This window comes from Taudactylus pleione, unplaced genomic scaffold, assembly GCF_031769625.1.
Source record: "Taudactylus pleione unplaced genomic scaffold, aTauple2 ptg000016l, whole genome shotgun sequence".
NCBI classification, from domain to species: domain Eukaryota; kingdom Metazoa; phylum Chordata; class Amphibia; order Anura; family Myobatrachidae; genus Taudactylus; species Taudactylus pleione.
In genome coordinates, this window is record NW_028284418.1 from 47,119,694 (window position 1) to 47,144,355 (window position 24,662).

Consider the following 24,662-nt stretch of genomic DNA (forward strand, 5'->3'; position numbering starts at 1 on the left):
TCGAAATCGAGCAAATCGTACTAAATATCGCATAGTGTGTACGCACCTTTAGTCACATTCCCTGGAATGATTGCAGATTCCAGACAGTGTAGTTTGAGCATCTCAGAATATGGCTGATGTCCTCGGATTTTTAGCGTTTACAGAGTATGGTGCACAAAACAAAAAGCGTTCCGTGAGCAGCAGTTCTGTGGCAAAAATAACTGTTAATAAGAGAGGTGAGAGGAGACTGGCCAGGCTAGTTCAAGCTGACATGAAAGTAATAGTATCTTAAATATCCATGCATTACAACAGGGGTATGCAGAAAAGCATCTCTGAATGCACAGTCAGGGCCGAATTAAAGCTTGTGGGGGCCCCCTGCAAGCCACACAGAGCCAACCCCCTCCCTAGCCACACAAAGCCCACCAACTCCCCCACTCCACCCCCAAACCACATGAAGCCCTACTGCCTCCATCCCTGCCTCACCTGTCATCCTCCCGATTCCAGCAGAGCTGCTTCCTAGTCCCCTCATTAGCGTCACTGCAGTAGAACACAGCCGCAGCTGAGCCCCCCATCCGGGAACTGGGCACCTGTTCTCGGCAGGGTCCCACCAACCCAGTGTGGGGGCCCCGGGGCTGCTGCTCCTGTCGCCATAGCAGCAGAAGACCACAACTGGTTCCACAGTGGACACTAGCTCACCAACACCTGACATTTGAAGATTGGAAAAGTGTCGCTGGATCTGATCACTCTCTGTATTTGAGGCGACTTACAGATGGGTAGGGTGAGAATTTGGTATAAACAACATCAATCCATGGTTTCCATCTTGCCCGTTGTCAATGGTTAAGGCTATTGGTTAAATGAGGTGGGGAAATGTTTTTTTGGCACTCCTGAGGCCTCTTAATTGATCATCATTTAAATACCACAGCCAACCAATGAGTATCTCTGCTGACCATGTGCATCCCCTTATGGCCACAACATGGCTACTGCTAGCAGGATAACATGTTGTCTCAAGCTGGTTCAATAACATGGAGTCCAGTGTAAATCAATGGCGTCCATTCAGCAAATCTCAATCAAATAGAGCAGTGATTCTCAAACTCAGTCCTCAGGACCCCACACAGTTCATGTTTTGCAGGTCATCCAACAGGAGAACAGGTGTAGTCATTACTCACTGCCACATTGTAAAAGATCCACAGGTGGAGCTAATATCTCACTTGTGATTCAGTGAGGAAACCTGGAAAACATGCACTGAGGACCGAGTTTGAGAACCTGTGTAATAGAGCACATAGAGGGATGGGAGAATCACAGCATGAATGTGCAGCTGGAAAATCTGCAGGTACTACGTAATGCTATCATGATGTTACCATGGGCCTGAATTTATTAGGAAATCCATGCCACAAAGACTTCAGCTTGTTCTGGGACCAAAGGGGCTCTACCCACTACTATAAAGGTATACACAATAAAAAAAAGCTACCGAGTGTGTATTCTGCTGGGTGTGCAAGAGAATAAAAACGTGTACGTACCAGATGTACCACAGCACCACCAATATGTGATGTGACATGGTGTGCTGACTTTGTATGTTCAGTTTTAGACACCAGTCAGTTTACATATTAAAAAAAAAAAAAGAAGAAACAGACTGCATCTGGAGACAAAGCCAGAAAAGGCTACTAAATGACTAAAGTCACATTAAAGTTTCTAACAAACAACAATGAGAAACCGCTACAAAATTAAGTGCATGTCTCCAAATGAAGGTGCAGCCTAATCTTTAAACAACAGCAAAAAAAAAGTTGGATAAAAGGTGTTTACAATGTTTATGTGAGAGCCAAGCAGGACTGACAGATCCCCATCACAGGGAGATTGTTAAATTACTGCTGACCTTTGTGTTACAGCCTACCATTGTGAACTTCAACAAAGCCTGTTTATACAGAACTTTCCAAGAGCCTTTTATCCCAGGTAGTTGCTAGGCTACCACATTCAGGTGTATAAATCAGGGAAAAGTCTTTGTAGAGACTTCAGATACCTTCCCTCCTCTGTAAGCTCATGTCAGCTCTGAAATATAATACCCACAGTCCCGAGACAGGAATGTCCTGAAAACAGCACTTAAAATAGGTGATAGAGAAACAAACCTGATAGTAATAATGATTATGAACACATTTACAACATCATTTTAGTATGGAGGAGACAGACACTAGAAAGGTACTAGTCGGTATAAAGAGGGTTATAAAGACCATAAGAAGAAAAATAATTTGAAGACATGTCCAAAGGGAATGATAGCCAAAATGTATTTGTGTTTAAGTACCAGAAAAAAATGATGGCTAACTGAATAACCAAGTGAGACCATGAGTAAATATTTTATGTATTGACACAAACAGCATGAATATAACAAATTACTAAAGCGGCAATTGTGACCATATGCAGAACGGCAACTACTCTGATGTGTAGCACGTGCACCTGGTTTATCCGCACCCTTTATTTCTTTATTTGCTACAAACATATTAAATATTAGACATTAGTAAAATTGCTAAAACATCTCTAGTATAACAGAAAACTCCACTTTAGTCTTCTGTACTAAAAAAGGGTTTTGATAAGAAGCATAATGTATGTCCAAACAATGAAAGGTTTGGATATACATTTTTTGGACATTCTCAAATCAGCCAATCACAAGTGGTTTATTAGTGCTGAGAATAGTCATCAGCATGATTCGCTATTTGTACCTGCCAGAGCCGGAACTAGACTGTTTGGTGCCCTGTGCCAGAGAGAGCATTGGCCCCATCATTTTTTTAAATAGGGACATAAGATAATGCACCTGAAAAAGGGCCATGGCTTCATGGGGAAGGGCCAGGGAAGAGATAGGGGTACTCCTGGGCAGCCAGGAGATGCTGGGGATAAAAGATGAGAATAATAATATACAGGAAAATTGACAGCGCCCCGTGCCCTTTGGTGCCCTGTGCCGTGGCACTGGTCGCACTACCCTAGTTACAGCCCTGTGGGGAGGTTAGGGTTAGGCACCACTAAGGGAGGGTTAGGGGGGAGGGACAGGGGAGGTTAGGGTACTTACCTGCCCCCTGTTGGGATCTTCATCCTGTCGGGCATCCGCTGTTGGGATTTGCCACCGCCGGCATTTTAATCCCATTCCAGATAAATAGCGGCTGCTTTTGCATGTAGCCAATAAATGCTGCAGCGCTTCACATGCCCCCGATTTGCATTTGTGCCAAGACTCTATTACTGTACTCTGCCTATGTTAGCAGCCTCCTATCCCACCTATCCAGATGCAAGAAGGCATAAATGGCAGCATCACCCAAATCTGCATACGCGTATTTATAGTAAGTGCAGGGTGTGTGGTGCACCCTGTACCCAGAGTATACTTGCCTTGTGCCAACAAGTGGGTTCCTCCTCGTTCGCGGCGCCATCTTCCCAGTGAGATCTCGGTGTAGTGAAAGCTAAGACTCTTGTGATGTGCCAGAGCCTGTGCTCTCTTGTGTGTATGCACAATTTTCCTGGGAAGTTGGTGCCGCGGTGGAATGGGCACCTGCTTGCCGGCACAAGGTAAGATGTGGGGCTGCACACGGGCCCCCTCAGGAGTGCAGCCGCTTTTCTGGTCATGCTCGCACTTTCTGCCTAAATGAGCATTGTTTCTCAATAATTATGAGAGCTTAACCTGGAACAACCCTGTATCCTATTCAGGAAATTATACGAGTAGACAAAGGATTCTGTCACATAATCGGCTAGCTACACTGACATTAACAAAGGTATAGCTTTACAGCACAGTAATACATTGGGTTCTCCTATTCTTGAAACAGAAAACCACTACATGCATGCCACCTGGCCTTTGCTTAGTCCATAAAAGCTGCACCATACTTCTTGTTGTGCCAAGTGCCAAATGCAATGAACACAGACTTAGGGGCAATTTAAATTAGGTAAAAGAATAGCAAAAATCCAGTACCTGTGGGGTTTTTCCTGCAGGTGCAAGATTTTTGCTATTCAATTAGGTGCAGGGTTTTTTATTTTATGCGCACATCCAGAGCACATCCAATTTTTCCTAAAATCCATATTTTTAGGAAAAATTGTCAAGAAATGCTCTGGGACCCCGGCGGCACCCCTCCTAATGACTAATTAAGCAATTGGAAGTTTCCACTTTGCTTATCAGTAAATACCTTCCAAAACGGTGTCTTCTCCCTCCAGCGTCAAGACCCTGTCTCCTGCAGAAGCGGTGTGCACAAGTATGTTTTGTGAGTGTGTGTAGTAATGTGTGAGTGTGTGTAAGTATGTGTAAGGGGATGTGGTTAAGATCCGGACAACCGGGATGCCGTCTGCCGGAACCCCGGCACTGGAATCCTAATTGCAGAGACAACACCGGCGCCAAAATCCTGACATGACTCGGGATGCCTACTCCGATCCCGGCAGAAAGGGGAGAGTAATGGGCGCTGGGGTACAGGCAGAGTTAGGTTTAGGCAGCCCGGAGGGACATAGCAGGGCCGTAGCTAGGGTAGTGCGGCACGGCACCACTGGGCAGGGAGCGCTGTTTGGGCCTGTCACATTTCTGTTTATTATCATTCTCACTTGTAGCTTCCTCTTATTTCATCCCCAGCATTTCCTGGCCTCTCCTATCTCTTCCCTGGCCCTTCCCCATGAGGCCTGCCCCTTTTTTTGGGTGCATCATGTCCCTTTGAAAAATGAGGGGAGCGGGATTGGGAGGGTTAGAATAAGGGTGCAGGAATGGAGGGTTAGGGGGTAAATAGGACAGGGGAACATTACTTACCATTCCCCTGTCGGGATTTCACAGTGTACTGACAGCCGGCATCGCGTCCATCTGTATTTCATACCGATTCCTGTGTAAGTATGTGTGAGTGTGTGTCAGCCCCCTGGGAGAAAGCTGCAGGCAAAACTACATCTACCAGCAGCCCCCTCCCTAGTTCCAAACATGGAGGGAAGATGACTGGTAGCTGTGGAGATCAATGGACCGGTAAGTAGGGGTTTTTTTTTTTCCTCACACAGCATGGTTTTTAGCTTTTTTTTGTTAATTGAATACCGCGGGTATCGGGAGCAGGCATACCCGCGCTACTCCACAATTGGGCGAGAGGTCCGTGTGATTTTTTGCAGAAAAAAAACCTCGCTCCCAATTGTATAGTCCGTTAAACTGGCTGCACCAAGCATCGGAATTCTAAGAGAAACGTTTCCAGGAACTGGACTATCCCAGGAAATCAGACACACTGGTAAATACACCACCAGGAAAAATTACTACTACATATACTGGAAACAAACAATAGCTTTTCTGCATTTGGTGCATTCAGTGAAAAAGTGCAAAGTGATTTTATAGGTGGAGCAAACAATTTATCAGAAACAATGGCCCTGATTCAGAGATGGGAGCAGTCTGGATTTTTCTGTAGTTATGCTGCACAAGCATTTGAGCCACACTGCGCATGTGCCACGATGGTCTTGCGACAGCGGTCATACTGTGGATTAGGACGTAGAGTGATTGCTAGATAGCGACCATTTGGGGGAGGTAACGGGGATGTAGCAACTCAAACGCAGGTGTGTCGCAGCCAGTGACTGTGTCTTCTTATGCAGTCATTCTAGTCCCAGCGTCTTACGTGCGACGTACATTCCGAGCAACCATAGGGTTGCAAAGAGGTTGGATGGTGCGACCGATGCTGCTTCTTTGTAGGCAGCAGATCTGAGAAGCTGGCGATGGGCCGTAGTAAACACTGCGGCTGCGACATTTGCATATCTTCTCAGATCTGCTGCATTTGAAGACGCAGCAGCAACAGGCATGGCATCCACCTCTGAATTAGGCCCACTGTTCTGCCCTGACATACCACCAGCGTACTGTCATGTGACTGACTGAGCAATACATCAATACATGGCCCCGTGTCAGGACATGCCCTGCGCTCCTAATCCTGTACCACACTGGGGTAAACACAAGGTTCACAATTTATCAACATTTATGACAATTAAAAAAAAAGTTTTTTTTTGGGGGGTAGTTATGGCTAATTTAATATAAAACATGTTAAATATTCGAGGATAAAATTATTACACTGATTACGGCATTTACACAATTATTTGGGTACGGTATATTTTGTCAACCTTCATCATGTCAACATTCATAATGTCAGCATGAAAATGTAGACATGGCTGTAATGTAGACATTCAGAATGTCGACACTGACTAAATGATGACATGATTAGAATGTCAACAAAACAGTGTGTCCTGGTGCAGTGGCTTCATTTGCCTGGTAGCGGATCTCCGACAACTCCAGCAATGGCTTCTGGGAACAGTGGTCAACTGATCATGACTTCTGGGTGTCATGAAGCAGTTCCAGCAGGAAGTAACTTCTAACTCTCCTCTCCCACAGCCTGACCCTCCCCTTAGTACCTAACCCCAACTCTCCACCTAGTGCCTAACCCTCTCTTCCCATAGCCTAACCTTAACCCTCCACTTGGTACCTAATTCTCCCTTACCATAGCCTTACCTTGACACTCCACTTAGTGCCTAACCCCAACACTCCACCTAGTGCCTCATTCTTCCTTCCCAAAACCTTACCTTAACACTCCACCTAGTGCCCAATCCTCACTTCCTGTATCCTGACCTTAACCCTCCACTTAGTACCCAATTCTTCCTTTCCATAGCCTCACCTTAACCCTCCATCTACTGCCTAACCCTCCCTTCCCGTATCCCAACCTTAACCCTCAACTTAGTGCCTAACCCTCCCTTCCCATAGCCTAGCCTTAACTCTCCACCCAGTGCCTAATCCTCTCTTACCATAGCCTTACCTTATACACTCCACCTAGTGCCTAACCCTCCCTTCCTGGGTCCTAACCCTCCAATCCCGTAATATATCCCTCTTTCATGTGATGTCGACAGTGACTGCATCCCAATTATTTTGCTAAATTTTCAGCCATGATTCACTTTAAGATTAATTTTTCTTGAATTTGACTTTGGCAGCATCTGAAGATAACTCAATATCTACCTACAATAAATAAATATAATATAATATATATATTTTTTTTTTATTACACACACGCACACACACATAGTATATATATAATTTATTTATTTATTTATTTTTTACACACACATACATAGTGTGTGTGTGTGTGTGTATACACATACACACAGTACTGTGCAGGTGTGGAAGTAATGCTGCAAAGTAAGAATGCTTTCAAAAATAGAAGTGTTCATAGTTTATTTTTATCAATTAACAAAATGCAAAGTGAATGAGCAGAAGAGAAATCTAAATCAAATCAATATTTGGTGTGACTTTTTATACAGCATAAATTCTTGTAGGTACACTTGGGGCCAAATGTAATAGGGTGAGAGTTTAGAAAATGTGAGAGTTTAGCAGTAAACTCTCACATTGGTCGAGTTTTATCTTCAAAATGGAAAAACATCTGGATAAGAGTTTAAATCGTGAAGGGTTTTTTTGAGTCTAGTTTGCATGTTCTTGGACTCTAATACATTGGTTTAAAAAATGTGAGAGTTTACTGCTAAACTCTCACCCTATTACATTTGGCCCTTGCACACAGTTTTTGAAGGAATTCGGCAGGGAGGTTGTTCCAAACAACTTGGAGAACTAACCACAGATCTTCTGTGGATGTAGGCTTGCTGAAATCCTTCTGTCTCTTCATATAATCCTAGACAGACTCGATGATGATGTTAAGATCAGGGCTCTGTGGGGGCCATATAATCACTTCCAGGACTACTTGTTCTTTAAGATAGTTCTTAATGACATTTGCTGTATGTTTGGGGTCATTGTCCTGCTGCAGAATAGATTTGGAGACAATGAGATGCCTCCCTGATGGTAATGCATGATGGACAAGTACCTGCCTGTATTTCTCAGCATTGAGGACATCATTAATCCTGACCAAATCCCCAACTCCATTTGCTGAAATGCAGCCCCAAACTTGCAAAGAACCTCCACCATGCTTCACTGTTGCCTGCAGACACTCATTATTGTACCGCTCTCCAGCCCTTCTGCTACAGCCAAATATTTAAAATTTTGACCTATCAGTCCAGAGCACCTGCTGCCATTTTTGTGCACCCCAGTTCATATGTTTTCATGCATAGTTGAGTCGCTTGGCCTTGTTTCCATGTCGAAGGTATGGCTTTTTGGCCGCAATTGTTCCATGAAGATCACTTCTGGCCATACTTCTACGAACAATAGATGGGTCTACCTTTGTCCCTTTGGTTTCTGCCAGTTCTGAGCTGATAGCACTACTGGACATCTTCCAATTTTGAAGGGAAGTAAGCATGATATCTTTCATCTGAAGTTTCCTTGGCCGACCACTGCGTCTATGGTCCTCAACGTTACCAGTTTCTTTGTGCTTTTTCAAAAGAGCTTGAACAGCACATCTTGAAACCCCAGGCTGCTTTGAAATCTTTGCCTGGGAGAGACCTTGCTGATGCAGTATAATTACCTTGTGTCTTGTTGCTGTGCTCAGTCTTGCCATGGTGTATGACCTGTGACATGAAACAACCTCATCTTTGTAGCAGAGTTTGGCTGTTCCTCACCCAGTTTTAAGCCTCCTACACAGTTTCTGTTTCAGTTAATAACTGTGTTTCAACCTACATATGAAAATGATGATTATTATCACCTGTTTGGTCTGATTGGTTAATCATACACCTGACTATAATCCTACAAAATCCCTGACTTTGTGCAAGTGTACCTAGAAGGATCAATGCTGTTTTGAAGGCAAAGGGTGGTCACACCAAATATTGATTTGATACAGACTTCTCTTCTATTAATTTACTTTGCATATTGTTGATTGATAAAAACACTTCCATTTTTGCATTCTTACTTTGCAGCATTTTTTCCACATCTGCTTAAAACTTTTGCACAGTATAATATATACACACACACACACATTATATATATGTGTGTGTGTGTGTGTGTGTGTGTGTGTATATACATATACACACACAATTAAAAGAGAATTTAGTTTTAAAATTACAAAATACTCTCAGCATTACAGTAAGATGTAATGTCTGCTGTTGGCAGAAACTGTAAGGATTTGGGCATCTATTTGGCAAACAACTAATTACATGCTATTTTAGAGTATCGCTGCTGGAGAGCATTATATACGATACCCACTTACAGAATGAACCACCACAGAAGTGTCATACATTTTTAATATGTCCCCACCCTCCCCATCGCTTGAAATGTTAGCAACAATATCAGATGACATGTCTCTACTAGCTCTGCTTTGTATTGTATATGGCCAACGTTACATTATTCAGAAAATCATTATGGCAGGAGAGCAAAGTGACTTTATATAGAGAACATAGGGGCTAATTCAGAGATGGACGCTGGACTGATTCGGTTGCAGGTCTCCAAAGTTATTTATTTACTGCACTGCGATACTGCTGCGCCTACAAACGCAATGTGGGGGAAGCTGCAGCTTGATTGATGAGCACAGGCAGTTTAGGAGACGGGGACCTTCGCACAAAAAGGAAGCGTCGCCTCCGTCTTGTGGGAGTGCCGAGGTCAGTGACTGCGTCTTCCGAATTCTCGGCAGTGGAGATGTGGCGGCCATTCTAAATAACCTTAGGGGTACTCAGATGGGTGATGCCTTCCCGATGGTCGCGATGGTGAACCGATGCCATGTCTTCTAATGCAGCAGCGGATCACAGAAGCCTGCAGTGGGGCCGTCTTTTTACACTAGACGCCTACTGCGATTTTTGCATATTTTTGCACAGCCAGTGGGTCCATCTCTGAATCAGGCCCACGTTAGAAAGTCGTACCACCCAGTTTGTGACTAATTGAATTCAGCCCTTAGTATAGGCTTTATTGTAAACATGGAGAACTCCTAGGAGGATAAGAGGCAGAATTGAAAGAAAAAAATATTTAAAATGTGTCAACAGGGTGAAATGTGGCAAACAATGTGACTGTACAATAATACTCTATTCAAATGTTATATTACACCAAATAACCTATAACATACCACTGTCAAAGCCTTGTGAGATAGTGTGGCGAAAAAAGCATGGTAAAGAGTGTGTGTGACACGGTGGAAAAGAATTTACAAAGGGGCGTAGTTACAGTATACTGTATACAAAGAAAAGTGATAACAAACTGGCTCCTTGTACAGTCACTGTGATTAGCACTGCTGATCAATTACATAAAGGGGCATATCCAATTGGGCGCAAGGTTTAGCGAGGTAAAAAAACTTGCACCTTATTTTGGATTAAAGCGGTATGCATGCTCCAGATACCCACGATATTCAAATAAATAAAAAGTGGTTGCGAGGTTTTCAGCTCTGAAAACCTGCGCCGTGTAAAGAAAAAAATTACACTCACCTGCCCGGAGGTCTCCATGGCTCCCAGTGGCCTCCCCTCCATCTTGTCTCTGGGGAGGAGGGGGGGGCTGTTGGGAGTCCTGGAGGCTGGTGGGAGGCTCCGGGGGCTGGTGGGAGGAGCAAAGGCTGCTGGGAGTTGTAGTTCCCCCAGCGCCCGTTACAGGGAGGGACACACACACGGGGGTCACTCACACACACTCATGCACACACACATACAAACACACACACTGACATACTCACCGCTGCTGCAGGAGACTGGATCCCAACGCTAGACGAAGAAGAAAGCGCTGCAGAAGGTAAGTAATTAAGGACTAATTGAGCTCATTGGAAACTTTCAATGCTTAATTAGTCCTCAGGGGGTTTCCGCCGATGTCCTAGAGCAAGTCCCGTTGATTTTTCCTACAATTAACGATATTAGGACATATCAGACTTGCTCTGAAGGTGCGAGCAAAAAACCTCTCGGCGCTCAAAAATCTAAAAAAACAAGCACCTGATTGAATAGCAAAAATCCTGCAGGTGCAGGACAGACCTCGCAGGTGCAGGGCAGACCTCGCAGGTGCAGGGCAGACCTCGCAGGTGCAGGATTTTTGCTATTCTTGCCCCCAATTGAATATGCCCCACAGTATGCAATGCCATGGGCAATGTGGGGACAGACAGGAGTGATTTATTACTTCCCCGGTTGTGAAAATAGCTATTTACTCAAACGATCAGATATATCTCCATATGCACTGTCATATTCCTGCGAGTATCTGTCTAACATCATTATATATAAAGAAAAGTAAAAGCCCTAAAAATAAAAAAAACCTCCATAGCAGTGTTGACAGTAAAATGTATAAAATAATGCCATAACTGAGACAGAGCATTTCCATAATAAGTAAATATAGCACAACACTCTTCATATACATTGTCATGGCGGCTCCTAGCCAGCAAAGGTTAATACTGTAAAACAAACAGAAGTGGCTACACACAGGTTCCGCCATTCACCGTGACTGCTGACAGGAATGTCAATTTGGATGAGACCTGGGTGTTCAACCCACTGGCTTCATTGTAACATCTGGACAGCTTATACTGAACTAAATAGGTTTACAATATTTAAACTGTGTTCCTTGGGGCAGTCCATGCATACCGCTGCTTACACGGAAATTGGTTGCACAACACTGTGGGTGTTTCCATCTATCACTGGGACATAGCCAGTATTACTGGAGTCCAATACAACTTCAAACTCCCTTTTCCTATGACAATTATTGCCCCTGCTACTTGGAGGGATGCCCACTGGTAAACAAGCACCAACTCACTGCAATGAGTTTTGCACGCTTGTGCTGTGTGGATTGATTCATTAATAGATGGGAACTGGGTCATTTTTGTTACATTTACAACTTACTGACCTGCATGAGATACCACCAGGACACTGTCCTACACATGTAGGAGGAACCACAGTAAAGTGATACTTTACTTTTAAACAAAGCTGCAGTAAGAACGAAGGCATCTTCACACTAAGCAATAATGTACTTTCATTGTACATATATGAACATTTGGGGGCCGATTCCAATAGATGTGAGGGGGGCTAGTTGCCTTTGTAACAATGTAGAAACGCCGCCTACTGCACCTCAAACCCCCCCCCCCCCCCCTCACAGCCTGATCTCGCCCCAAATTTTTGGATCTTTGTACGCAGCTCTATGAGACTAGAAACAAAAATCAGCGAGTCCGAAGGTACCATAAGTGCAGCATATAGCCTCACTTACACACGGCCGCGAGCAATTTGTGGCTAATTGAATTGACCCTTATGTGTTTAATCATCTTTTACGGTAAAAGTAATAGATTATTGTATAGTAAAAAGAAAGAATGACTTCATATTAACAGGAGAGAATCACTTAAGGATCATATTTGGGATTTATCGAGCAGGGTTTTTTAAAATGTTTTTACAAGTTATGTTTTTGATACCACTTAACTCTGTAGTAACAGGTATCCGGTTGACTTGTCAACATTACAATGGTCGACATTATGTCGACACCAGACTGTCAACAGGTCTGAATGTTGACGTGGTCATTAGGTGGACATGCCCTTAGGTTGACATGGCTAAAATGTCAAAACATTCAAAATATTGACATTTAACATTCTGAATGTCAACACCAAATGTCGACATTTGTTTTTTCGTGTATTTATAGGGTTGAGTTAAGGTTTAGGCTAAAATAACAAAAAAAAAATTAAACATTTTGGGGTTGGCATGTTAAATGTCAACATTTTATCCATGTCGACCTAAATGCATGTCTACATGTCAATTGTTGGCCTAAGGACCATGTCGTCATTATGACGGACGACATTCAGAACCTGACAAGTCATACCACAACTGTAGTAACTTATGGATTTCCTTTTACACTACAGAGAACATGCACTAACATTTAACAATACTCCTTCAATGCAAAGCAGAACTTCTCACTAATTAACAATAGATCATGTATGATGGCAACAACTCAAGGCTACAAGCGGTTTATTGTACAGGTCATATACATGACCTGGTGGCTGCCAATTTGTTTCTGTTTATCAAACAAACCGCTAGCAGCAATCATATGTAATATTGTGGTGAGCCAGTCCTGCGTGTGTCTTAGGAAGTCAGAGGGCCTATTTTGAAGTAGTGAATAAGCGCCTGGAAACGTGGCTTTAGTGGCAAAACAATACTGCAGTCTGTCAATTCTCTTCTAACCGCACACAAACTAGTTGTATTCAAAGTATCTGGTGTTTCCCAACTCAGGCTAAGTGGCATGTAGAACCTAGTCATCTGGAGATCTTCCTGTCCTTCAAAAGAAAATAACCAGCAATGGTACTATTCATTCACGTTCTCCTTGATGCCTCCTACCAGTAATCATAACAACGTTACTTGCATGTCCCCGGACCTAGCTGCCACATGCTTCACATTTTTACAAATGAGAAAACAGCTGTAGCCCAAATTATGCCTTTTCCTTCCTGACTTCAGCATCTGGTGCCTCTGTTTCTCCAAGTAACCTTGCTCATTTTCTTTTGCTTTGAGAAGGAAAAAATGTACATAATAGATTTTGAAGTATGGAAACAATGACTGCTTTATTAAGAATAAAGAACAGATTTTACTCATCAAGACAGGATTACGGACCACGAAATACTGCCGTCAACCATTCAACAGGCGCCATTGGTTTTTGGGACTGCCCGGAAATTCGTAACTTCTGCAAAATCACAGTATTTATTTACTGTTTTTCACAAATTGCAACATGAAAACAATTTAAATCAAAGAAGTTACAGTTTGGCAGCCGTGTCAAATGTGATACCCTAGGTGATGTGCCTTGCAGTGACCCTTCACTCCAGTGCATGTAGGTTACATTATATTTAGGATACCACTGACCTTTAAACCACAAGTTTAAATGGTAATCAATCATGAAGATGCTGTTTTGAAACACACATTTAAAAGGACAATACTGCCTCGCAGCTAATGGATATTAAGTTACAGCTGTGTATCACTTTCAGTTTGACACTGTGGCATACATTTTAACTTTGCTTTTTAAAGTGTATGTGTCTGTGTGTCTGTATATTATATATATATATTTTTTTTACTTATTTATATACACACACACACGTATATCATTATATATAAAACTATATATATAGTTTAAAGTTGCTTAACTTTCAATAAAAACAAGTTATATGTATAATTTTAAAGCTAGTGGGAGACAGAGGAGTGCATAAGGTATTTTTTCAATTATATGTAATGGGGGAAAAGTACAATTATTTGTATTTTATTTCAATCGATTGAGGGGGGGGCAGAGAGTAACATACTTCAACTGTGGTATACATGTGGTATACATGTTAAGGTGCGTACACACGGTCAGACACAACGATGGTCAGATAACGATAACTATCGTTATCTGATCGTCTTGCATGTGTTGGATGATCGTTATCGAGCATCCAACACATGCATTAACTCCCTAACGACTATAACGACCCGCAATTAACGATCGCAGGTCTCTATAGTAAACAGGCTAACCTGGTCGATATCGACCAGGTTGGCCTGCATGCACGGACTACGGACGATGGTCGATAACGACCATTCGTGCCCGCACATCGACCATCGTTTGCATGGGGCAGAAATTGTCAGATTTTAACGATAACGATAGGATCATTATCGTTAAATCTGACAGGTTATCTGACCGTGTGTACGCTGCATTATATTTACTGTTAGCTGCACTACCACCCAGAGCCACTTACCTGTGTGAGCAGAATGCATTGCTAGCAGTGACGTGCGGAGAGGCCAATGGCTGGGGAGGCACACATGGAGATGGGTCTGAGGGCAGAGAGCCTGTCTCACCCCCTACTCACTGTAACTCTCCAATTACTACACTAAGCTTCAGTGTCCATTGATTCTCCAACCTACATCTCTTACTGCTGCGGACTTGAGCTCCGACCTCTAAACACTGCAGTGCACTTTCTGGTCACATGACACATCCAAGGTGTCCATCAGTGCTCAAGGCATGCCTCCCCATGCTCAGAGGTATGCCTCTATTAGCTCTCTTTCTGTGCAGCTTACTGCCCATGGTGTGGCCCCACCCCCTGCTCTACAAGCTATGTCTGACTATACAGAAGCGAAGCTGAGCTCTTCCTGCCTCATCTCTGCAGTTCCATGGAGCTCCACAAAGTTGATGAGTGTTAACTATAAAAATGATTACAATAACCAAAGAAGAAGTTTATAAGTTCTAGATATCGTCTTTGTAATATTCTAATCATTTTTCATCAAATCTCAGGAGTATGACAGGAGAGGTATAATAGCAGGATGTCCATTTTGTAGACTGTGCTTTTAGTGCACCCTGCTTTTTCCTATTATAGGGTACAATTACATGAATCAATAAAACAAGTGAAGATATATATATATATATATATATATATATATATATATATATGTGATGCATACAGTCCCAAGACAAACCTTATATTTTGCACAAATTGATAGGTTTCTGACTGTTGTATTGTCTGAATGAAGCTCTCTGCGGTGCTGTTTATGGTATATGACTCCTCCGTAAACCTTGCAGTAAACTGTTCTTGCCAAGCAATATAGTAGTGTGAAAAAAAATCCATTCTCCCCTACCATAAAGTGTACTTGCACAGTAGTGCTTTCATCATGGGAACAATTGGAGATTACAGGGACACATGATGCTCCCACACATCAGACAGTGCTGTTAACTCAGTAGAAACGTGTACCTTCACTGGCTCGCTTTACTCACCTCACTTCGCTCGCCACAGTTTACTATTCTCGAGAGATATCTACAAGGATAGTAAATGATGACATCAGGGTCCATTAACTGAAGGGGATCTAGCGCAACTGATTAAAATCCCCTGCCACAAGATATTCAAACAAATCCAATGCAATCCATCTGATTATTATATGCACAGACCCCATTCTGGTGACTAAAATACAATGCACAAAGCCTCGCCGGTGTTCTGGATCCAGGCAGTCACTTTTTCAGTCAGTATCCTAAACCTCTCCCTGTCCCTACCCTAACCCTCCCTCCCCAGTGCCTAAACTTAACCTCCCTCTACCCGCACCCTAAATCTAACCCTCCCCCTTAGTGTCTAATGCTAACCCTTCCCATAACCCCACTACTTACCTTCGGGATTCTGGCGGTCGGGATTCTGACAGGTGTCGAAATTCTAGCATCGGCATTCTGACCACCTTCCAATAGTGCTGCATGCCACGTAACACTAAAGAGTCACTGACCTGCTAGTGCTACCATTTACCAAGCCTTGAAAATCTTAATTGCTACTAGATTTCTCACCTTTAAGAACTGTCATGATTTCAAATCTTTTTTCTTTAAGATATTATTTTGTAGTCACATAGTAAGTGATAAGACGACTTCTGAAGCTGGTGGATGCAGAAATCCTGTAGTGTCCCATCTCCTCCACTTTAGTATATCAGAGTTAATAGTAGCACTTTGCTAACATTATTTATAAAAAACAATAAACAAAACAAATAGAAGTGGGGGCTCACAAAGCCGTGAGTAACATGGTGATACACAGAGCTAAGTGCAATGGGTCTCTCCTAAACCCTGTGTTTTATTACACTATACCCTCAGATGCCTGAACAAAGAACCAGAGTCAGTAATGTTGGTTTCCGAGTACTTAAAATAAAATCAAGGGTCGGGAAGTGTTAAACAGAGACACAAGGTTTATGCACTTCAAAAGGCCAGTGGCATTACTAGTTAGTCCCATGAAATCATTGTACGAAAGAGCAATTAAGGAAAAAAGCAACATCACAGAAACCTCAAGTTTATGACATGTGGCAAATTCTACTTTTATTGCAGTTTGTTTAAACTTCTCCTCCTGAACCATTCAGAAAGCCTATTATAAGGGTTTAGAAAAAAAACCAAAGCAAAACAGGATCCACATGGAAGTGGAAAGTCTCCAATATATAGTAATTTCATCTGAAACACATGCTCACAGCTAGTGTATCCCAGGAATTCCAGCAACGGCAGCTCCTGGGTTATCCCTGAGCCACACGCAGATGAAGGACGCCAAATGAGAATGGAAAGAGCAGAAAACAGGCCTCCTGTGGCTTTACCACCCCAGAGAGGTTTATATGTTCCTGCCTAACCTAGGACACAAACCACACCAAATGGGCCAGAGGACTATGGTTGGGGCACTGTGTGTGTGGGGGTGGTGTGGGCTTACGGAAAGCATTACACGAGTTTCAACAGGGTAGTAAGACATTTATATTATATATATATATATATATATATATATACACACACACACACACATACACTTCAGGACATATTTAAGAAGATAATAAAATACAAAAAAAAAAGAATGCTACTTCAATGTCATACATTTGCTCATACAGTAAATGACAAGTTACAAACGATAGGACAGACAGACAGACCATGGCAGGCGTAGACATGACATATGCAGATGGACCATGAACTTGCAGGATTGGGGAGCACACATATAGGCCCTGCACTGTGTAAAACCCATCTGACTGACCCCCTGTATTTTAATGAAACAATACAAATAGAAAACAGAACCACTCTGTAAAGGGTCTGTCACCTAACTAAAGCTGGGTCCACACCTAACAGATATACAGTATCTGCAGATGATGGTTGTTCATACACACTGACCAACCATCAGGAGGCATCCCGACAGCCGGCATTATATATCCATTCCCACCTGTGCAGTTCCTCTTTCCTGCCTGGGGTGTCGCGCTCTGCTCTGGTGCTTCTAGCCCACTCAGATGATGCAACAAACTTTTGAGATACAGGCCAGAGTGTGTTAGAAGCACCAGAACAGAGAGCGACACCCCAGGCAGGAATAAGGAACTGCACTGGTTGTTACAGGTTCAGGGTGCTAGAATGAACACTATTAATAATAATAAAGATCAAATACAAGAATCTTATGGACAAAACCTACTAAGACAATTCTGCTAATCAAATAATAAACAATGTTTTGTTCTGTCCATACAGCAGAAGAGAAAGTCAGATACATAAATTGTAAAATCAGGCAGGTGCGTGCGGGAAAGCCCCCATGTACAGTGGCTCAGTCAAGGGAGTAATATTGGGTTATCCTGTAGAAGTATCCGTGTTTTACACCATAGTGTTGCGGATTTGGGCCCTGATTCAGAGGCACTCGCTATTTGCGAGCGCTCGCTCTGAATCAGGGCGGGCCGTTTTTTTTTCCCACCAGCCTCCAGGCCGCTCGCTAAGCTGTGGATGACCACCCACAGCTTCAGCCGGCGGCCTGGCGTTGGTTGCAATTATCGCGACCATCGGGCTTGCGAAGAGACCCTTGTGGTAGGGCCTCATCCACCGCAAGCCCCAGTGAACTTCCTGCTCTAATAGAGCAGGAAGTTCACTACTGGCATCACTGGTGATGTCAGTAGGGCCGCCCACAAACGGCAGACGTTCCTTCAGGAACGCCTCCATTTGTCCAGCCACCCCCCCTGCAAACCTACAAAATGGGGCGAACTGTCAATCACAATCGACAGCCGCCCGTCTTGTAGTGAGTCCCGCAGTGAGTGAAAATTCACTCGATACGGGGCTCGCGCATGCGCAGTGCGCACTGCCCGGCCATCGAACCACATGCGAGTGCTATGCGCTCACGAGCTGGTCTGAATCAGGCCCTTGGACCCTAATATTAGGAGACAGATTTCAACAAAACTTTCCCAAGTATCAAACAATTGTTTCACACATTTTTGTGAAGCTCCCACTCATTCCATACGAAAAATATAGAAGAGTTTTGCCCTGAATAAAGACTAAAGAAGCTAGATTCTTTTCTATCAGCTAAGATTGGTGCTGCCTGAGACAGAGACGCAGAGTGAAATGCACCGGTGGCTTTCACCAAGGGCCCCGACAAGGAAGGTTGGCCTTCGCTGTGCCCTGCCCAGAATCCTAGGGGCAATTCAATTCTGCACAATGCTGTTTAAAAATGGATCATTGCAGAAATACAATCATCAACATTGTGATATTGGCAGGAAACCTTGCAATGTTGAGACTACCATAATAATAGGTAAAAATGTGCGCAGGAATAGCCAATGTCAGAACTAAAAAGAGTCACAGCATAAGTGCAGAATCAGCAGGGAACCAGAGAAGTCAGAACAAGGCTGGTCAGACACAAGATAACAGGAGAGCGAATAGGGCTGGACACTAGAGTAAAGTCCTAATACACGCCCGGCCAAGCTGTGGCTCTCCAGCTGCTGTGAAACTACAAGTCCCAGCATGCTCTGCCATTGTTTTAGCATTCCCTAATTGCAAAACTGTGGCAGGGTATGCTGGGACTTTTGTTTCACAACAGCTGGAGAGCCACAGGTTGGCCAGGCCTGTTCTAATACTTTGTCAGCTTCTTGGTCCCAGAGAGAGGCTTAACTAAATTGGCCTGTCTATATTTGGCGTCAGTTCTGACGTCACACTCACATTACCCCAAGTAGAAAATGCTGCACGCCTGCTCCCAAAGAGTTGAGAAGGACGCCTGCAGGGGAGCGAAAGAGTCGGTGAGAGCAAGGTGGAGTGGGGACCAGCGACATTCACTATATAGACATTTGGGAGGGCGCTTGATCAGAGATTAAAAGAACAAACAGGAAGGAAGACGGCAGGGCCGTAGCTAGGGTAGTGTGGCTGGTGCCATCACACAGGCACCACAGGTCCGGGGGTACTGTTTGGGCCTGTCAAATTTCTGTTTATTATCATTCTTGCTTGTAGCTTCCTCTTATTTCATCCCCAGCATCTCCTGGCCTCTCCTATCTCTTCCCTGGCCCTTTCCCATGAAGCCATGGCCCTTTTTTGGGCGCATTAGGTCCCTTTGAAAAATGAGGGGGGCGCCAATGCTCTTTCTGGCACAGGGCACCAAAAAGTCTAGTTACGGCTCTGGAAGACGGTATGCCATAACATAGTGGATTAAATATGTATAGCATTTAAAAAAATAAAATCAACTGGCCTCTTAGCTGGTAGAACTATATTTCTATCTATGGTTGATAATTAGACACTTTCTCTTTGTATTTGTTTTTTGGTTCTTTTTTTTTTAAATGTCTGGTTAGTTTCATTCTGTGTTTAGATTCAGGAATCCATACTACAGCGATTCCATACCTTTGCAGATCATTACTTTATCCACAGAATGACAGCATTTGTGCATTTGTCAAGTCAGGACAGCTGAATAAAGCATTGTACCAGGGGTTTGTATGTACAGCTAAAGAATTTCAGTTCTTATGTTACATAGTTATTTAAGACCATCATGTAAAAGAAACATGGAATATTATATTCGGTAATAACAAACAGACCGCACTTCTGCCTATGTGATATTCTCATGTCTAGTGCTATCTTGTTAGTGGAATGCATACCGAGATGAAATAGGATTGCATGAATTTTCCTAAAAGGGCAGCTACTGGGCTTTCAAATGGAACATTACCTATTTTCGGATATGAAGCTGTAAACACGTATAAACATAGGTTTGGTTGTAACACTATAATCAGTATCAGGATTTTCCTCTTGGTGGTTTCTCTCTTGGATTCTGGCCAATAGAATAACTGAACTTGCTGAAAAAAAAAACTTAGAACATGGAAACGGCCGGGTATAGTGAGCAACTGTATTTACAGCTAAAGGAGCAAAAATCAACAAGCACTGACCATAGTGTGACTGAGCATAAGGTAAAAGGCACCCAGATCCCACCATCACCTAGCACAGCGTGCACTCACTACATTTATTTTCCTATTGCGATCTGACGGGACAAATATGTACTAACCTCGTGTATCAAACTCCCAAATTGCTATAGACTTCAAGTGCGTTAGCAGGGCTACCTCTACTCTTTGTCTGATGGTTAATGCTTAGACTTATTACTGGGTTTATTCATATCTAAAGTGCTGCAGGTTTATGTTGACAATATATAAATTAATAAATATAAATGTAAAGTAGTCGTAGCAGTAGTAAAAAAAAAAAAATGCTTAAAAGCTTAATGAAGGGCAATCCCTGCTTCCAATACAGCATGGCTATCTACAACTTCACATTATGGGCAGAGATGAGTGTCCGATAATTAGGGACTTGGGGCTATATTTACAAAGCGGTGACCTTTGTAAGCCGACACTTATTGGTGGTTTACAGCAAAAAATTTAAAGTGGCACTCACATTTAGTGTAAAGCACGCCACAGAATATGAGTGCTGCTTTAAGTTTCCAGATCCAACCCGCAAAGAAACGGCGGCTTTCCGACGCTGACTACCGATATTTTACTCCACTCTCATCTCCTCCCCACAACTACTTATGTCTAATTGTTTCTGAAAGTATTTATCCTCGTGTCGTACCAATTTACTATGACTAGCAACTAATCTTGTACTAAGTGTGGATGACCTAGACCATTGTCTGTGGGAATGTCATCAAATCAAGTGTACTGGGCCCAGGTCTGGAGGATCGTTATTGCTCACATGATAGACTTTTTCTCGCTATCTCCTGAGTGGGCTATGCTATTTCCTAGTGGGCAATTTGCTCTTGGCTGTTTTGTCCACTGCCCGCAACTGTAGGTTTGGTCTCAGACCTCGCCCCACCCTCCGCCCCCTTTTTAGTATTTAAAGAAAAGCTTTTCCACCTTTTTAGTACGGCCAGGATTGAATCACAGGGCCAGTCTTTTTCACAGCCTGGGAAAGCTTCATACATTATTTTTTTGTCTGGATCTAGAAGGTTGCAGATTCGGAGATGCTTTGGTTATACTACTACTATGATGAGGACAAGGGTGATTCTTCAGAATCCTCCTGTGTGTCTGCCCCCTGCTGAAATGGGCGATCATTAGGGCCTGAGCATTACCTACTAGCCTGCAACTCTATTCCAATTTTTTGTATATTACTTTAATGAATTCCCGATGCCATTGATATATAAAGTTGAGCTTTAAAGCATAGACAGAAAGGGAAAAATATACAATTAATAAAAATAAATAAATAGAGCTTAATCAAGTATTGCTATAAACATTCTGATGAGATACAAATTAATATTATTTATGTTACATTGTTACTTAGTCAAGTTTGACTTATAGGATAAAGAAATAACAGTAACAGTTAACAATTTGCAAATGGGTCTATTTATTTCTCTTTCTTTCTTTATTGTTAATTAATGGGAAATTCTTGGTCCAAGTAGATTAAATGCACGTGTTAGCACTCGGGCTATTTTTAACAAGCTGCATTTTTACAGAACGCTTTTAGCTTTAGTATGCAGCAGACTGTGATCTGCTGGTGTAAAACAGATTGTTTCCATAAGGAGTATAAAAGCAGCCTGTGGGCAAGCTATATGTCTGCAGCCACTCTGCCGCAAATGTCAGGGCTGCTATACATTATTAGCATATTCACAGCAGTAGGCCAAACAATTAGCAGCTCTCCATGGCAGCCATTCAAGAAACACAGCCCTTGTCTACAGTAAACACATTTTGACACTTTCCTTTAAGAACCATAGAAAATGCACTTCATAGGTAAACGCTGTATAAAGTGTAGTAGGAACTGGCTCTCAGAAACTGAATACACCAACATTTCTCCAGGGAAATTGAGATGCGTGCCAGAAATACACACGCGTCTACAGGGCAGAATTATTCTAAATCACTTTAGAACAAGGAAGTGCAAATCAGGTAGAGCTTGAAACTAAATCAGAAATGTATCATTGTCACAAAAATCAAGTTACACGTGAAGACAGATGTTCCCCATGGGTGAACACACATCTGCCCATGTAAAAGGAAAATAAATAGAGGTCTTATGAAAAATTCATGTTTATTTGCCTCTAGAAGCACTGGCTCCAGGGCCATTTATCAAACAGTCTCGGGATAGTTTAAAGTTTACAATGCAAGGAAATGTTGTTGCTATAGGAAACCTTAAGTGAATATGTATAAAACAGTTTATTGAAAATGCGATAAGGACAAGACAGATTCTGACCTTATCCTAAGTACCAACATTTAAATCAGATTGAACCATAAATCTCAGTACAGGCCAACACTACTCTGGCTTTCAGTACCCAAATTTATGTAAAAAAATAATAAAAAAATAAATGAAAAAATTTAAATGTAAATACAAATATCACGTGTGCAAAGATTAATAACGACATAAATGGTACTACAACTAAAATACAGGTATTTACATAAGCATTATTCTATCATACATACATTGGTCGCAGATCATTCGATAATCGGCTGTCTGAGTAACCCTATGGTCATACAGAATGGACGGGGAAACTTAGAAGCCGGAATCATCGTTACTGGATGGCAGCTGCAGGCTGCCACATGCCCCCGTTGCAACACTCCTGCATTTGAGCCGCCACTCCCCTCGTTACCTCCCCTAAACGCTACATGACTGTCAATCACTTGCGAATAAAGCCTGGCTGTGACCGCCAACAGTAATGAAAGTAGGCACATGTGCAGTGCGGCTCAGGCGCAGATTACGATAATTGCTAAATTGGGGGAATAGCGTAGTAGCATCTATCTTTGAATCAGGTCCTAAGTTGTGAGTAATAAATCATCTGCTAGGGAAAAAAAATGGAATTGTAAATCGAGCCAGCAATTCAAGTTTTAGGGGTAAATTCAATTGGGGGCGAGGTTTAGCGAGGTAAAAAAACGCTCGCCCCTCGCATACCATTTTGGATTAACACGGGCATACGCACTCCGATACCCGCGGTATCCAATTAAAAAAAGCGGTTGCGGGATTTTCAGCTCTGAAAACCCCATAGCGCGTAAAAATAGAATTAAAAAAAAAAATTATCCTTACCTGTACGGTGGTCTCCACGGCTCCCCTCCATCTTGTCACTGGGGAGGGGGCTGCTGGGAGGCACTGGGAGCTGCTAGGAAGTGCAAGGGCTGCTGGGAGATGTAGTTCTCCCAGCGTCGGCTACAGGGGGGATCACACACACATTTTTACAAATACTTACATATTCACCCTGCTGCAGAAGACCCGACTTCCGACGCTGGAGGAAAAAGACACTACTTCAGAAGGTGAGTAATTAAGGACTAATTAATCTAACTGGAAACTTCCAATTGCTTAATCAGTCCTCAGGGGGGTGTCACCGGGGTCCCAGAGGAAGTCCCGCTGATTTTTCCTAAAACTAACGATTTTAGGAAAAATCAGATTTGCTCTGGAGGTGCGAGAAAAAAGATGCAGCGATTTCTAGATAGAAATCACCGTGTCCCATTTTCAGTCATGTAATTGAATAGAAAAACCCAACAGTTGTAGGAAAAACCCTGCACCACTGCAATTTTTAAGAAGCCCATCTGAAATTGGATTCCCCTTAATTGTTATTGGATGAGCCCTGATAGAAACAACTTGGTGCCTAATTACAGTATATAATTAAATATGAGTGGTAACATTCAAGCTGTCAGTTGTGAAAAGTGGGCTGCTACTGGGCAAAGCCACCAAACGTGATAGAACGATACAAACAAACCAATGTTGCACACATTGCCAATGTTCACTTACTCTATATATGGGTGATTTTTCCTGACTGCACATGTGTCTAAATCCCTAAAAAGTTGCACAGCGCATGTGTCCCACGGGGTCGGCGTACAAACTCCGAGGACCGTCTGAGCCGCACTGATGCTGGAATGTGTTGGGTGTTCCTGGCGATTACTGTGAGGTTACAGACTTTCAAAGCTATTCCACCTGATGGGTGTGTTATGGGAATGCATAATGCCCTGCTGGTAGCTACCTAGGTTGGATTGCAGGGTTATTTTTCAGGTACCCTTTACATTGAGCTGCGACCCGGGCAGACCCATCAATAACCCGGGTTATCGCAGCAGTGTAAAAGGGGTATTAATGTCCCCCACCAATGCTCTCCGTTATGTACACTTTTGCGCCGTTTGGACCCAACAAAGCAATGACTAAACCTTGGGAAGGAGTCTTGGGGAATTAAGGTTTTGTTGGCATTATAGAACAAGCTTTTGTTTTTCCCCAC

At 42.9% G+C, this 24,662-nt stretch overlaps 1 protein-coding gene across 2 annotated transcripts in view; it reads right to left on the reverse strand.

Annotated features, from left to right (window-relative positions):
- STOX1 (storkhead box 1) overlaps positions 1-24,662 on the reverse strand; it is a 52,966-nt gene that overhangs the window by 12,995 nt on the left and 15,309 nt on the right. The window contains exon 1 of one of the 2 annotated variants that reach the window (XM_088476078.1): positions 463-582. The exons of the other annotated variant lie outside the window; for it this stretch is intronic. Within the exon in view, the coding sequence (XP_088332204.1) occupies positions 463-508 (46 nt within the window). The 5' untranslated portion in view covers positions 509-582. Of the gene's footprint in view, positions 1-462; positions 583-24,662 lie in introns of those variants that run through there. 2 annotated transcript variants of the gene reach the window in all.